We start from the raw sequence: 15065 nt of genomic DNA on the forward strand, positions 1-15065 counted from the left end.
TAGTGCGTGATGCATGGGTTGGGCACTCTTCACAGGTTTGAACCCTACCATGTACAAAAGTTTGGCATTTTAAGTGGAAGGATAAAGGGACTGGCCCATCAAGTGTTGATTTCTGGATTGTGCTAACATTGATCCTCAGGGATTTCTTGATAGTAAAGTAAAAATAAGGGTAAACAGAAGAAGGTAACAATGGTCCAGTAAAAGTCAGTGGAATATCAAGTGGAACCTATATACAGATATTCACCATTAGTACTCTTTTGTTCTTACAAAAAAAGGAAAAAGAAAGTGAATGAAGAAAATCTATGTATTACTTCTATGTTTCTAGATATCGAATTTCAATGTCATCAAGATACAAGAAAGCCTCACCCCTAACGACAAAAAGATATAAAGTTTCTTGTTTTGTTTATAACTTCATATTTTGTGTAATGCAACACAGATATTGTTAAGCTGGCAAATCAAATAAGTGTCTCAAGAGCAAATGCCAACTTTCTTCTGGCTGCTGCTAAAACTATGATATGATATCTAATATGCCTCTTTCATTGTGTCTGCATTAGATGTTTGACATCTTCAAGCTCCAATTCACCACCTTGTTGTGGCCTATCATTCTGGAACATCATTTCGATTTCTTCCAATGATTTCCCCTTTGTTTCTGGAACACATTTATGAACAAAAGCAACAGAGAGAGCTGATATAGCAGCAAACACAAAAAATGTTCCTCCTACTGTAATCATACGAGAAACGGAGAGGAAAGACATTGCAACCACACCACTACTAACCCTGCTCCCTACTGCACCAAGAGCTGATGCTTGAGCTCGAAGTCTCAGAGGGAAGATTTCAGATGTCAAGACCCAACAAATTGGTCCAATCCCCACGGAAAAGAATGCTACATTTCCACACACACATAAGATTGCCAGCTTGATACCAACTGAACCATTACCCAGTAGAGAAAGTGTGAGGCCAAGGCCAAACAGACAAGTAGTCATACCAATTGTGCTGACATATAACAAAGGTTTCCTGCCAACTTTGTCAATGAGCAATATGGCTATCAAAATGAATATTGTTTTTGTGAATCCAACAGCAACAGTTGCAGCTAGGAGCTGAGTGTTACCCTTAATTCCTGCATCCTTAAAAATTGTTGGACTGTAATACACAGTGGCATCGATACCTGTGACCTGTTGAAAGCACTGAATACCACAACCTGTAATCAGCATTCTTCTAACTCCAGGTGAAGGATTTAGCAGTTCACGCCACACTGCTTTCTCTTCATACTTCTCAGCATTAACATGCCCTGCAGCTTGCTGAATTTCTGCTAGCCTCTCTTCCACTTCATTAGCATTTTCATTAGTTTTAAGTAGGACTAACCTTGCTTCATCAATCCGGTTTTTCATCACCAACCACCTTGGAGATTCTGGAATGACAAATAGCGCGATACCAATAAAAACTGAGGGGAGAATCCCCACACCAAGCATGACTCTCCAGTTTATATGGGGGGATAAACCAGAAAATGCATAATTTGAAACATAACCTAAAAGAATTCCTAGATTGATGAATATCTCAGGGAAGGAAGTGAAAGACCCTCTAGCAACCGTGGGTGATATCTCTGCAATATAAACAGGTGCAATCATAACTCCAAAACCAATACCGATTCCAGCCAAAAATCTGCCTATCATTAACACCTTGAAGTCAGGAGCGAGAGACATTATAAGAGCCCCAGATTGAAACACAATGGCTGCAAAAGCCATGGTCCACTTCCTGCCGATGGCATCTGAAGTTCTTCCTCCTGCTAAACTCCCCAAAAGTGAAACTATGCTCAAGATTCCAACAAGAACTTCTTCTTGTACTTCACTAATATTCAAGTCTTGCTGAATGAATATAATAGCTCCACTCATAACACCAACATCTGTAAATGGAATAATTCCTATTAGATACTAGCTTTGAATTGAACACATAACCAGCTAAAACACTGAGGTGAGAGGTCTATGCCAAAAACATTTGGTATAATGCTGAACAACTAAAGGGAAGTGGGACCAAAATGCTAAACCTAAAAGACACTTAGCAGCCCGGTGCACTAAGCTCCCGTTACGCACGGGTCCGGTAAAGGACCGGACCTCAAGAGTCTATTGTATATTGTACGCAACCTTACCCTACATTTCATTAAAAGTTCATCAAGAGCTCAAAAGGAGGTCTTGGCTATTTATAAGGTTCTTTTAGAGGTAGGTTTCAAAAGTGAACAAAATCTACTAAACTCTTGGAGCTTTATGATGACATTAAAAAAAAAGCACAACAACAGACTGCATAATCCAGTATCCTCTAGCCTTATGAATCAGTATACGATGCAGAAACAGAATCCTAAAGCTAATTTTGCCACTCCAAATATATGGCAAAACCAATGGTAAAGCAAAGAGAATCAATATAAAGATGAGAGGAGCAGATAAAGGAATGGAACACAAAAGGACAAGAATAAGCACTATTCATTAGGAGAAGAAGTAGATATACCAACCATATCCAAGCAGCACAGAATTAAGTGAGGCAAAGATGGCACAAACCAAAACATATTTTCTGCTGCTCATATCATTTCTTTTCTCTTCACATAATACAGCAACATCCTCTTCCATTCCATCAGAATCCATCCTCTTATACTTCAAAACACCCCCATTCCCATTTTCTTGGATACCCATCTCCTCTGTTTTTCTCAATATCTAAATCCCTCTCTACACACTAATCAAACAAAAAGATTGTTTTTTTTCTTCTGGGGTTTTGTTAATTTTTCTCCTTGTTATCTCTAAATGTCTAAAATCTGGGATCTGCAATTTCTTTCTTCTTTCTCATATGTTGGAAAGACTATTCCTAGATCTGAGGAATCAAGAATTCAGAAAATACTAACTTTTAACCAATGTGAGACTGACACTCCAGCTTTGGAGGGTCAAGAATGTTTTTCCTAATTCCTATGATGTAAATACATTACCAAAGAAAACAAAACATAAAAAAAAAAAAAAGGAAAAGAAATTGTTTTATACAGTTTCAACTTTCAATTTTCAAAATATGTGTGTAAATGCATGAATGGATATTATCAAACTTGTGTTATTACCATAAATATAAATTTGATTACCATAATCTTGTCGGTAGACTTTTTTTTTTTTTTTTTGGATATAACTGTTTTGCTTTTCAACGCGGGAGTCATTTGAAGGACTATACTATTTATAAATTATAAATATGTTCATTTGACTAAAATATTTTGTAATAAATCAATATGTCTTCATGTTATATCCTAAATTAATTATCTATCTGGTTCAACTACTTACGTGAAAATTTTAAAACTATAGACAAAGAAGATGAAAAAAATATAAGTATATTTCAAAACTGTAATGAACCTGATATGACTTCATGCTTTATTCCACCCAAATTGACATGTTGGAGTATTCACGAATCGTATCAAATCCTCACCATTTAAGTTATTATATTTATTTGAGTTCCAAATAAAGAAATGCATGGAGATCAAGGAGAATAAAAATGACGGAGTTCTTCCCATCAAAATATTATTTCCTAATCTATTTTTGGAAAAAACTATTAATTAGACAAAACATTTCTACCATATTTATTATTTTTCCTATATGAAATAATTACATAATGTCTCATTATTTAATAATTTCATATCAGATATAATACATGTATTTTTACTACTAGATATACTCTAAAATACAAATACACAGGTAGAGAGGAGAGTGGTGAGCGAGAGACCTAGATACATGCGAATCACACTAGATACATATAATTGAAATTTCAGATAGAGTTCGAAAATATAGATACATTGGGAGAGAGAAGAGCGAGAGAGGGAGAAAGGAGATCAAGAGAGGAGAAAAGCGAGTAGGATAGGAAAGAGGGGTGAGCGATATAGGAGAGAGGCAAGCGAGAGATTCAGAGACATGAAATACACTTGAATATCATTCGGCCATAGATTTCTAAATATTCTTGGCAAATATTATTTGGGTGAAAATTTGAGTGAAATTTCACCATGTGTTTGGCCATAGTATTTGGGAAATATATTTCACTTTTTTAGAAAATATGATTTATACCCATAAGTTTTAAAAACTATCAAAACTAACCATAAGTTTGTATTACAAGCCAATTGAATCTTCATTGCAACAATAACAAATAGTGTACATGACACTAGAGCAATGTGGTAGTTTGGAGTGAGTGCAACAAGCATCATTCCATACATCGTGAAGTAGACAAAGCACATAACCTTGTTACCATGAGCTGATTGTTCATCATTTTCATCAACAACCATATCATCATTTAATATTCACTGAATTTTTCATCACTACTTTGGTTTTCACATGAAAAATTATGTAATACAACACAAACAACTACTATAGAGGGTGTTTTTGTAAAAGATAAAAGTTTGGGTAAATTTCAATTTTCAAAAGATCCCAAATAATGAGATTTGGCCCAAATACTAGAAAAAACTAGTATTTGGGAATTTGTGATATTTGCCAAATAATGGCAAATTGTATGGACAAACACTATTTGCCAATTTTCCCCCCAAATATTATTTGGGAAATCTATGGCCATACGGGCCCATAATGTATGTAGAATAAATTACACCTAATTTTGACCTCTAGTATTTGAGATTGAAATATGGCACGAATGATAATTTCAAAAACTCATGAAAAAGCACGTAATTAAATTCTAAATTAGTGGGATTTGTGTTTTTCGGTAACTTTGCAATTTGTGTGTTTTGGTGTAATCCTAAACAATAACATAAGCCCAAGGCTACACAAAGCGGTTCAGCCCAACTATTTTTTCCTCAATGGTTCAGCCCAACGATCACTCGCAACGGATCTGATATTTTCTCGTTCACTCTTCTTCATCTTCCGACTCCCTCCATTTTTCTTTCTCTTCACCTTCTCGTACAACTCCACCGGAAAAAAAATATCTCAACTGAAAATCTACATTAATCTCAAACGGCCGGAGTACTATGCCGGTTGAAGTAGCAACCGGAGGAACAGAAGCCATTGGTAATCCAAAAGGCGATTTGAGACCTCAAAACCCTAACGCCGCCTCTAAGAAGTCGAAGGAAAGCGACCGACGTCGTAGGCGGAGGAAGCAGAAGAAGAACAAGGCGGCGTCTAAGGTTGCAAATGGAGAAGACAGTGATAACGGTGCGCAAGACGCAAACGGCGGCGCTGAAGATAGTTCTAAGGAAAATTCTGATCCTCAGAAGGTACTTTTTGCTTATCCTTAATGTAAATGTTATGTGTGCGGTGTTCTGTATTTTTTGGTGAATATAATTTGCTTAGTGTTGTTGATGAGTTAATTTGTTGTGGAGATAGATCTTCTCTGTATGAATGATTTCAGATATTTGTGTTGTAGCTTGATATTACTAAGGTTTTGTGTTGAGGAACTTCTTAGCTTGAAATGTTGATACTCTTTTCGTGTAAAAAGATCGGGCTGAGTCAGTTTTAGTTTTCTAGTGATTGTGTTAGTTTTAAAACGGTAGTATAAGAAGAATTTCTTGTTATGTTTTGTGATTTGGGGAAACAAGATAAGAGGAGGAGAAGGCAACATTGGATATAGTATGAAATTGCTAATTGGTATCAGGAAATGAATTTCTTCCATTGGGAATGCTGAGAATGAAAATAATGAGAGCTCGTCTGACTACATGTGTGAGGTTTGTTGTTAATGGGTATCATATTGAACTTGTTCATAGTTGTACGGAAAGTTAATTATGTCATCGTTGTAGGATATACTAGAATACTTCATGGAAATTTCTTTTACCATTTTGGTCCCAATCTAAGATGTTCAGGACGAAGCGTGTGTATCATGATGACATGTGCCAAATCTGATGGGGCTTCAAGTACAATGGACTATAAAGCCTGTGTTTCACTGATCATGGGTGCAAATGAACCAAAAAGAACACATTGGAAAATCTGTACACACTCAGACATAGTGCAAGAAAAAATACATGTGTCAGGATTCAGGAACATGAACGTTGTCGTGGAGATCAGCGTTTATATTGGCAACTAAGAATAGACTCCTTTTTATTTTCTTATATATTTGCTTTCACTGCGAGTATATAATTAAGTTTATGTTGCTCGGACCCAGCACTTTTGCCGCTGTACCAGGACCAGGGTCTACACACATTGACACGGTAGTGTGCGGAAGTCGTGTCAGATCCAGTCAATAGTGATTGGATTCTTTGACCAAAATCCACAGACAAATTAGAAAATATTTTTGAAATTTTGATTTCTCAAGATAACAAAAAGTAGAGATTTGAAGACGTGGAATGGCATACCTTCAATATTTTCTCTGTTTCCGATTTCTTCAATATTGTTTTCTTCATATAGCAGGCCAAATTGAAGCAAACAGAGAGTTAAACCACTGGGAAGAAGCAGAGAGTTTAAAGAAACTGGGGAAGATGACTGAGTCAGCTCATTGGGGAAAACGACTGAGTTTCTTTTTTTATTTAAGGTCTGAAACGACTGAGTTTCATTCTCTTTTGGGTTTGAAACTACTGAGTTATTTGTAGACAATATTGGATTTCACGGTGATACATCTTCGATGAAGAAAAAAGAAGCTATAGAGAAGACTATTTGAGGAAAATTAAGGGATATAGAATGCATCTCAATATGGTGCGATACAAACACGGAGAAACTCTTTTGTTTCTGGGCCTTGGTCACAATACACTTTCAGCTACATAGAGCATGGGCCAAGACAAACGGCCCATTTCACAATCCTCATCTAGAATAAATATTTGCCCTCTAAAAGTAGGAACTAGACTATTCTTTCACTATGTTTGTTACAAATTTAGTGATAGATCTTTCTCCAGCTAAATTTTAGTGATATAGAAGTCTTAAAATTAATAACCGTGCAAGAAAAACGAACAAACTAAAAATGGTGATAACATTCTTTTTTCTTTGTACTTTTCCTTTATTATCTTCTTCCTAATTAATGAGTATTTAATAGTAATATTAAGGAATTAATGAAATGTCAGTATATTTGATTAGGACTAAGAATTAAGTACTTCCACAAAATCTCTCTCATAATGTAGGCATAATTTTGCAGCTATACTTTTAGAAGTTTGAATTATTTTTTGCTGAATCCCCGCACCCACGATTCTTAAAATTTCGATTATGCCGAATCCGATCTCTAGATCAGTACCTGAATCCAACACCCCGCACCCGAGTCTGAGCAACATAGGATTAAGTACAGACAATAATTATAGGAACAAAGGAATTTGAATAACTTCAAGTAAATGAAATATTGGATTCTAAAACATGTAAAGCAAGTTCAAATGATTTTAGATGTTGACTACGTGCTTGTGCGGAGATCCAACTTAAGTTTCTAATTCGGACTTTGTATTAGTTTCTTATGCTAAATTTCTAAGTTTATATTTTAATCAATAAGAAGTTCATTACTTGATATAAAATCAGTAAGAAGTTCATTATATTATTTCTATATTATTTTATAGTACTGTTGTTTTTAAGATAGTGCCTATGAGCGATAAGGTGTATGCTTTAGTGTCTGCACAGCGAAGTGTGATTGAGGTCAAGTTTTGCTCCTAAATTTGGGTTTTAAGCATACCTTGATCGAGCATTTAACAACATTTTATAGTAATGATAATAGTTGGCAACCTTAACCTTTTATCTTTCCTTAGTAAGTAATATAGGTGGTCCCCTTTTCTTAGTAAGAAATATATATATATATTGCATATTTATGTATCACTATATGTGTGATGAAGTTATTCCTACAATACAAAAATTGGACAACCTCTTTTCTTAAAAGAAGTTAGGATGTGAAAGGATGGAAGAATTTATATGCCATTGGATTAACCTCTGTGGGCAGAATGCTGGCTAAACACCATTATTATTCACCCACAAAAAAAAGTGATGTGGAAGACCCTATAAAAAAGTTTACATTAGTGTGTGTCTTTTCCCTGCTCCCTTTTGTTATTTTACGGGACTGCTGGATTAAGAATATACACCTTTGTGGATTATTGGAGTCTTTTGACATAATTACGTCCTTTCTGTTCAGCTGTAAAGGGTGATGTGATGGGACTGATTTCAGTTTTGCAAATGATAAGAGCAAAACCATTTGTTCTTTAGAAGTCGCAACTCACAAGTGAAGTGGTACTTGTTATAACCTTTTATTTTTAGCAGTAAGCTTTCATATACTATAATATACTGAAGATTATTCGACTGTTTCTCATTTGCATGTTTTAATGTGTACAAAATAGTTGGCGTTTGGTGAGTTTCTGACTTCAGTGGGTAATTATGAAGTTCTGTTAATCTATTTGTCTCTGGAAAATAGTTGGCACTTGGTGAATTGCTTGTTTAATTGCCTTCTTTATGAAGCAATCTTTCCTAAGATATTAATTATTATTGTGATATCTGTAGAAATATTGAACCTTCTAGAATTTTTTGTTGCTAAATTGCAGAAAAAAGTGTGCTTATTTTATTCAATGATATGTTTTTGAGATTCACCTTTGAAGCAACACTGGATGTAAAAGTACTCTGGAAGCAGCAAAAGTTGGTCTCCATCACCTTAAAAAGAATAACCTTTTGTTGTTGGTTTTATTGTATTATGGTTTTTTTTTTACCTTCAAGGCATATTTACATTAAAAAATATTTGATCTTTATAACTCCCCAATTTTTCACAGTCTTTGGTTCAAGTTGAAGTAGAGTATGTACCAGAGAAGGCCGAATTAGATGGTGAGTTCGATGAGGAATTCAGGAAGGTTTTTGAGAAATTCACTTTCACGGATGCCACTGGTGCTGAGGTACATAAAGCTTTGTTCACTTGCATGGACTGTGGTTATAATTTCTGCTGAAGCCTGTTTGCCAATATCTTTCAATTGAAATTCTTCAGGAGAATGATAAGAAGGATGAAACTGCTGCTGATGGAGCCTTAAAGAAAAAGGCGGATTCTGATTCTGAGGAGGAAGAAGAGGATGCACAGCAAAAGGAGAAGGGAGTCTCTAACAAAAAGAAAAAAGTTAGATTTTCTTCTTTTTTACTTCTAAGTTGTTTACCTTCAGTTAGGTCTCAGTCTGAACTGTTTCTTCATTTCAGCTTCAGCGTAGGATGAAAATTGCAGAACTGAAACAAATCTCTATGAAGCCTGATGTTGTTGAGGTATGGAAGGCATTTGTTTCATTGTTATTTTCCTGACATACATACTCTATGCAGTTTTGTGTACTGTTAGCGGTTACCCTGTGTATTTATCTTGTCATGAGCCAAATGAGTTATCAACTATTATCCTTTTAGAAATGTATTAACGTTCTGATTTTCTGTCTGTCATTTGTGTTCTTTCTTTTGTGATTATGCCCATCCCTAGCTCTACAAATTTTCTTTGCTTGCCTTTCTAAATCTGCTTTATGGTTGTGTCAATTGCTATGATGTGAATCATTTATTAAGTATGGCTTTATGAGGGTTCTGACATTATTTTTCTTTAAAGATATGGTATTATCACCTTTCAAAAGGAAGGTATTTGCATCTTTATTATGGGAGATATGTTTTCTGTGTTTTGTGTGCTGTCTTCTTTCCAGCCCACTTGTGCAGAAAATGTGAAGTGCCAGATTTTGCAGAATATTTTGCACCGTGAGGATCAGTATGACATGGTGTTTGATAAAATTTTATATGATAAACCATTGTCATCTTCCGAATCATCTTTTTTTTTTCCCACTGTACTGGAAGTAAATTTTGCATGATAGTCATGCAGGTTTTACTCAACTCTTTTGATAGCATGACAATGTTGGCGTGGTAAAATGTCTGTCTGGTTTCTGATTTATATGGGATAACTCCTAACTATATTGATGTTTAGACTCTAGATTTTATCACTTAAAGTGTAGCCCACTTTTCCTTGGTACTGATTATGCATATATGTCTAGGTATGGGATGCCACTGCAGCAGACCCTAAGCTCCTGGTATTTCTGAAATCTTATCGGAATACTGTTCCTGTTCCAAGACACTGGTGTCAGAAACGGAAATTTTTGCAGGTTAGTCATCACTATTGATACATGTATAGTAAGGTTAACAAAGTGAAGAATAATGTGTACCTCTTGCACTGCATGTAACAACTAGTAATAGTAGAATTGTTTGATAGGAGAAAAGGCTTGGTTTATGAAGGGGCTCATAGAAGAAAAATGAGTTTGTCTTATATGTATGTATATGTGGTTCTTGCAGGCGAGCGGCTGACACTGGTGGAGCCTCAAACATGTAGGTGTTTGGCAAGGAGAATCCTTGCATGATGTCTATGTTTCTGTGTATATATGTTTTTTATTATTTAGTGGGTTGGGATACATGCATTTGTCTGTTTTTGGTGTGTATGTTGCTGGGGTTTCACTTCTCTTAGTTGTAAAAACGGCTGGCTGCTCTTGAGCACCTTAAAGATTGAGTGACTAATATTTTTCTCCTATCTAAATTCTCTAATTTTAGTTATTTTTGCATTATATCTGTTCAAAGTTGGATTTTCTGATGTGAAGGGATCTGCCATACAGTCATATAAGCCACACAGAGTATTTGTATAGAGTTTTCTTAGTGTTTTTTTATTAATTTACTTTTATCTCACTGACTGATTTCGTTTTTCAGGGGAAGCGTGGGATTGAGAAACAGCCATTTCAACTTCCTGACTTTATAGCTGCAACAGGAATTGAGAAAATTAGACAAGTAGGATTTTCTATCCAATTTTATCCTCCTTTGGCTGACGGCTTTGTTAAGTAGGAATATGTTGCATGAATTATTGTAGATACACTATTTATAAATGGAGGCTTTTCGTTCTGACTATGGAAAAATGAGAATATGTTGGTGGTACTCTATCGAAGTTGTATCAACGTAATGATCATAATTAAAATGAAGCTTAGATTTCAAGTGGAACTCCTTGATGCTTTCGCATTCTACGTTATCTTGAGATGAGCCTGGTGACCCTGTTTTTTTAATAGAAGAACACCCTATGGCATTTTATTTTATTTTATGAAAAGATAAATTAATGTGTACCAAGAAGAGTACAACTGAAGGTCTTAGTCCACCTACATCTTGAAATACTATAAAAGATCCATCAGTGAGGCAAGATCAATTATAATATTCTTCTTACACCAAAAAGGCTCTCAAGTCACGACTTCACGTAGACTTCACATAGGAAATGTGGTCTTTCTGTCCGTTGACCCTTTGGTAGTTCTTCTAATTGTAGAACAGACAGATCCTAAAACTATTTACCTGGTGTAAGATGTTGAGTTTACAAATCTGTTGCGTTAAAACTTGTTGAAATATGATACCTTTCTTTGAGCATATGTAGTATGACTAGTTTCCTTGCTGATGTTTGAACATCGTATTTGTTGTTTTGGTGCAGGCTTATATTGAAAAGGAGGACAGTAAGAAGCTTAAACAAAAGCAGCGGGAAAGGATGCAGCCAAAAATGGGGAAGATGGATATTGATTATCAGGTTTATACGAGCTTTTGGTTTCTCAATGATGCTGACCTTTCAAATACTTATAGACTATAGTTAACTGCTTATTTACTTTTCTAAGACTTACTGCTCTGGGTTATTCTTCACAGGTTCTTCATGACGCCTTTTTTAAGTATCAAACTAAACCAAAGTTGACATCCCTTGGTGATCTGTATTATGAAGGGAAGGAGTTTGAGGTATAAAATAGCCATGAATATATATTGTCATCAAACTCATGTTCTTTAAATCTTTTTAATGATGGTGGTGTCTGGGTGAGCTTTGTGCGCACGTAGAGTATTCCACCAATTCCACCAGGTATCTGCTACTTCGCAGAACATCTGCCCCAAGACTTCGATAGAGGGGAAGAAAACACCTAGTATATGTTTGCTTCTGCTGGGATTTGAGCTTGAGACCCCATGTTGTGCTCCAACTTCATTGACCACTAGGCCACAACCTTGGGTGCCAAACACAAGCTCTTTCTTCTCTAGCTTTCATGCTAACTTTAAAAAAAAAAAAAAATATTCTCAACCTTGCTGATATTTCACCGAGCCTGGGGAAAAACAATGGAAGTCTTTTTGCTGTTGTGATCTTATATGACCAAACTGGGATGGTTTGGATAGGACTATCCAACTTGGAGATGTGTTCCTGTTGTGTTAATTCTTGGTTGTTGTTAGGCTGTACAACTGTTATTACTTTCTATATCCTATCCTCTGCATTTTTGTCTGTTAACCATCATTTTATTTTGATGTGCAGGTCAAGTTGAGGGAAATGAAACCTGGAACTTTGTCTCATGAACTGAAAGAGGCCCTTGGTATGCCTGAAGGTGCTCCTCCTCCATGGCTCATCAATATGCAGGTTAGATAATTTAAAACTGCTTGTTCTTTTACTGGAAGAATCGTTTGTTACCCCAAGTTCTTGTTTGATTACTATGTTGAGTTCGTTGCTAATGTGATTTTCCATGCCTCCAATTTTCTGTGCAGAGATATGGTCCTCCACCCTCTTATCCTCAGCTGAAGATCCCTGGACTGAATGCTCCTATTCCACCTGGAGCCAAGTTCGGTTATCAGCCGGGAGGTTGGGGTAAACCACCTGTTGATGAAGTAGGTTTTACAACTTTTCAGTATATTTGTTTTATATTTTTCCTTTCAGATGGTTCTGCTTTAGAGTTTCTTATTTTAATTTTAACCTTTGCCCTTCTTTCTTTGACATAGTATGGGCGCCCTTTATACGGAGATGTCTTTGGTGTATTGCAACAAGATCAGCCTAATTATGAGGTACATTGTGCTCTTTTTTTTGCTTGGTATGCTCTTGGAGTGTAAACTTAATGGGTTAGGATTTTATTTTAGGTAGTTATCTTATCATCTAATGATACAGTAAAATAATGGAAATTGCACCATATTCAGTATGGTTATAGAGAATACTTAAACTAACTACTTGATTTTGGTAACCGTGCAATGGTATAGACCTACTGATAATGTTTCAATATTGTTAAAAAATTCTGTTTATATATTCATAAATGTGGTTTTGTAGTTGGTGCCACAAAGGCTTGAGCCTCACTTATTTGCTTGGTGTATTACGTAAATTAATATCATGCTGCTCATCTCCATGTGTAGGATGAACCTGTTGATAAGACTAAACATTGGGGTGACTTGGAGGAAGAGGAAGAAGAGGAGGAAGAGGAGGAGGAAGAAGAGATGGAGGAAGAGGAGATGGAGGATGGTATTCAGTCAGTGGACAGTCTTTCAAGGTACTGCACTTGATCAATACCTTTAATGATCCAATATCTATTAGAAATCTTGTAGTAGCTTGAAATCTTCCTCATTTTTGATTCCCTTCACTAGTTTATTCGTTCTTGCTGAGGTCCATTTTAGGCTTTGTTCTCAATGTATTTCTCTCTATGGTGTAGTACTCCTACTGGAGTTGAGACTCCTGATGTTATTGACCTTCGCAAGCAACAGAGGAAGGAGCCTGAGAAGCCCCTCTACCAGGTAATTAAGGCCAACTTTTTGTCTCCCAGTTTCCATATTCTGCCGGCTTACTTTTTGTCCTTGTAAAGAAACTCATTACATCTCTTTTTCTGTTAAGGTGCTTGAAGAAAAAGAAGAAAAGATAGCTCCTGGTACTCTTCTTGGAACAAGCCATACGTAAGTAATCTATCTATACTCACATTTATATAGTTTTGGACACTAGCATTTATCCTTTCCTCTACTGTGCAATGGATTTATGCTCTGATCCTGCAGGTATGTGATCAACACTGGCGCTCAAGACAAGGCTGGTGCCAAAAGGGTAAGAGTATCTTTCTGTGTCCTGTGTTCAAATGCAAGTTTACTTTCTCAAGCAGAAATCTTCATAGAGTGACATGGTCTCAGTAGTGTCAGCCCCTATTAGTGGGGCTATAGCTGTTGTGGATAAGTCATATATGGTGAATTTTTCAGCTTATTTCTTGTTAGTTGGTCACTGATGGAAAAGACATAGTTCAAGACAAAGAGGCGGAGTACTTCAGTTTCATTTGTCACTTTCTGACATAATATCTTGTTATATTTTGACTAAATTATTTGATATTTCTCTTTCATTTGTGTCACTTTCTGATATTAATGCATACAGTTGGTTTTTCTTCTAGAAGAGGCACTAGATTAGAATTTGGGGCTAATTGCTTGGAATGTCCACTGCAGGTTGATCTGCTCAAAGGTCAGAAGTCAGATAGAGTTGATGTCACATTGGCACCTGAAGAGTTGGAACTTATGGACAATGTTTTACCAGCCAAGTAAGTAGTGATTCTTTTAACATTTTATGATTAGAAGCTCCTACATTTCAGTTTGAATGTTTCTAAAACCTTTTGTGCTTTTTTTAGATACGAGGAAGCTAGAGAGGAAGAGAAGCTCCGTAGCCAGCGTGAGGATTTCAGTGACATGGTAGCAGAGGTATGTAGTTATTTCATGTCTTCTCTTCATTCTTTCTCTCCGTACCACCTTACATTTCATTGAATTGTTGGTTTAGAAAGAGTGATTATCAGTTCTGATGAGATAAAATTACTGCAGAATGAGAAGAAGAGGAAGCGTAAAATGCATGAAAAGGATGGCAAGTCGAAGAAGAAGGATTTCAAGTTTTGAGGTTGATATATTGTACCATCTAGTTTAGGGCTTGCAGTACATGCAGCTTAGGGTAATAGCATAAGTAGGTTTCAATATGCACTGCGATAAATCTGTATGTTGTGATGAAGTGTTTTCCCATGCGTTTAAGCAGGGGAATTGGTGTATGTTAGAGCCCGTTTGGATTGACTTAAAAAAAGTAACTTTTAAAAAGTAACTTTTAAAGTGCTGGAACTTATTTTTAAAATAAGTAGTTATGTGTTTGGATAAAAGTGCTGCAGTTGAAAAAAAAGTTGTTGATGTGTTTGGCAAATAAGTGCTGGTATACACTTTTTTTTTATCAAAATGTCTGAAATACCCTTTAAGCTGTTAACATGATAAAAAGTTGATTAATTTAAGGTTTTTATACTTAAAAAAAATAAAACATAATAATAATAATAATAAACAACAACATAATAATAATAATAATAATAAGAATAAGAATAAGAATAATAATAATAGTAATAACAATAATAATAATAACAACAATAACAA

At 35.7% G+C, this 15065-nt stretch overlaps 2 protein-coding genes across 3 annotated transcripts; one reads left to right on the top strand and one right to left on the bottom strand.

Moving 5' to 3' along the window:
- Positions 1-215: 215 nt before the first annotated feature.
- LOC102603377 (probable polyol transporter 4) lies at positions 216-2984 on the bottom strand. 2 transcript variants are annotated; one of them, XM_006347013.2, is made up of 2 exons: positions 2501-2984; positions 216-1900 (listed from the first exon to the last, which is right to left on the bottom strand). In XM_006347013.2, exons 1-2 carry the CDS (start codon positions 2676-2678, stop codon positions 537-539), a joined length of 1542 nt encoding a protein of 513 aa, XP_006347075.1. In that variant the 5' UTR covers positions 2679-2984; the 3' UTR covers positions 216-536. The 2 variants fall into 2 exon arrangements, with proteins under 2 accessions (XP_006347075.1, XP_006347076.1); XM_006347014.2 differs by having other exon boundaries at positions 2497-2575.
- A 1830-nt stretch (positions 2985-4814) lies between these two features.
- Positions 4815-14698, top strand: LOC102603948 (splicing factor 3B subunit 2). Its single transcript, XM_006347015.2, has 18 exons — positions 4815-5224; positions 8660-8779; positions 8869-8994; positions 9072-9134; positions 9890-9997; positions 10590-10667; positions 11347-11439; positions 11553-11639; positions 12196-12297; positions 12423-12542; positions 12654-12716; positions 13056-13189; positions 13349-13430; positions 13528-13586; positions 13683-13728; positions 14115-14206; positions 14294-14363; positions 14481-14698. The coding sequence occupies exons 1-18, from the start codon at positions 4979-4981 to the stop codon at positions 14550-14552; spliced, it is 1761 nt and encodes a 586-aa protein (XP_006347077.1). The 5' UTR covers positions 4815-4978; the 3' UTR covers positions 14553-14698.
- The last annotated feature ends 367 nt before the right edge of the window (positions 14699-15065 follow it).

The sequence above is a fragment of the Solanum tuberosum genome, unplaced genomic scaffold, assembly GCF_000226075.1.
Source record: "Solanum tuberosum cultivar DM 1-3 516 R44 unplaced genomic scaffold, SolTub_3.0 scf00083, whole genome shotgun sequence".
Taxonomy (NCBI): Eukaryota; Viridiplantae; Streptophyta; class Magnoliopsida; order Solanales; family Solanaceae; genus Solanum; species Solanum tuberosum.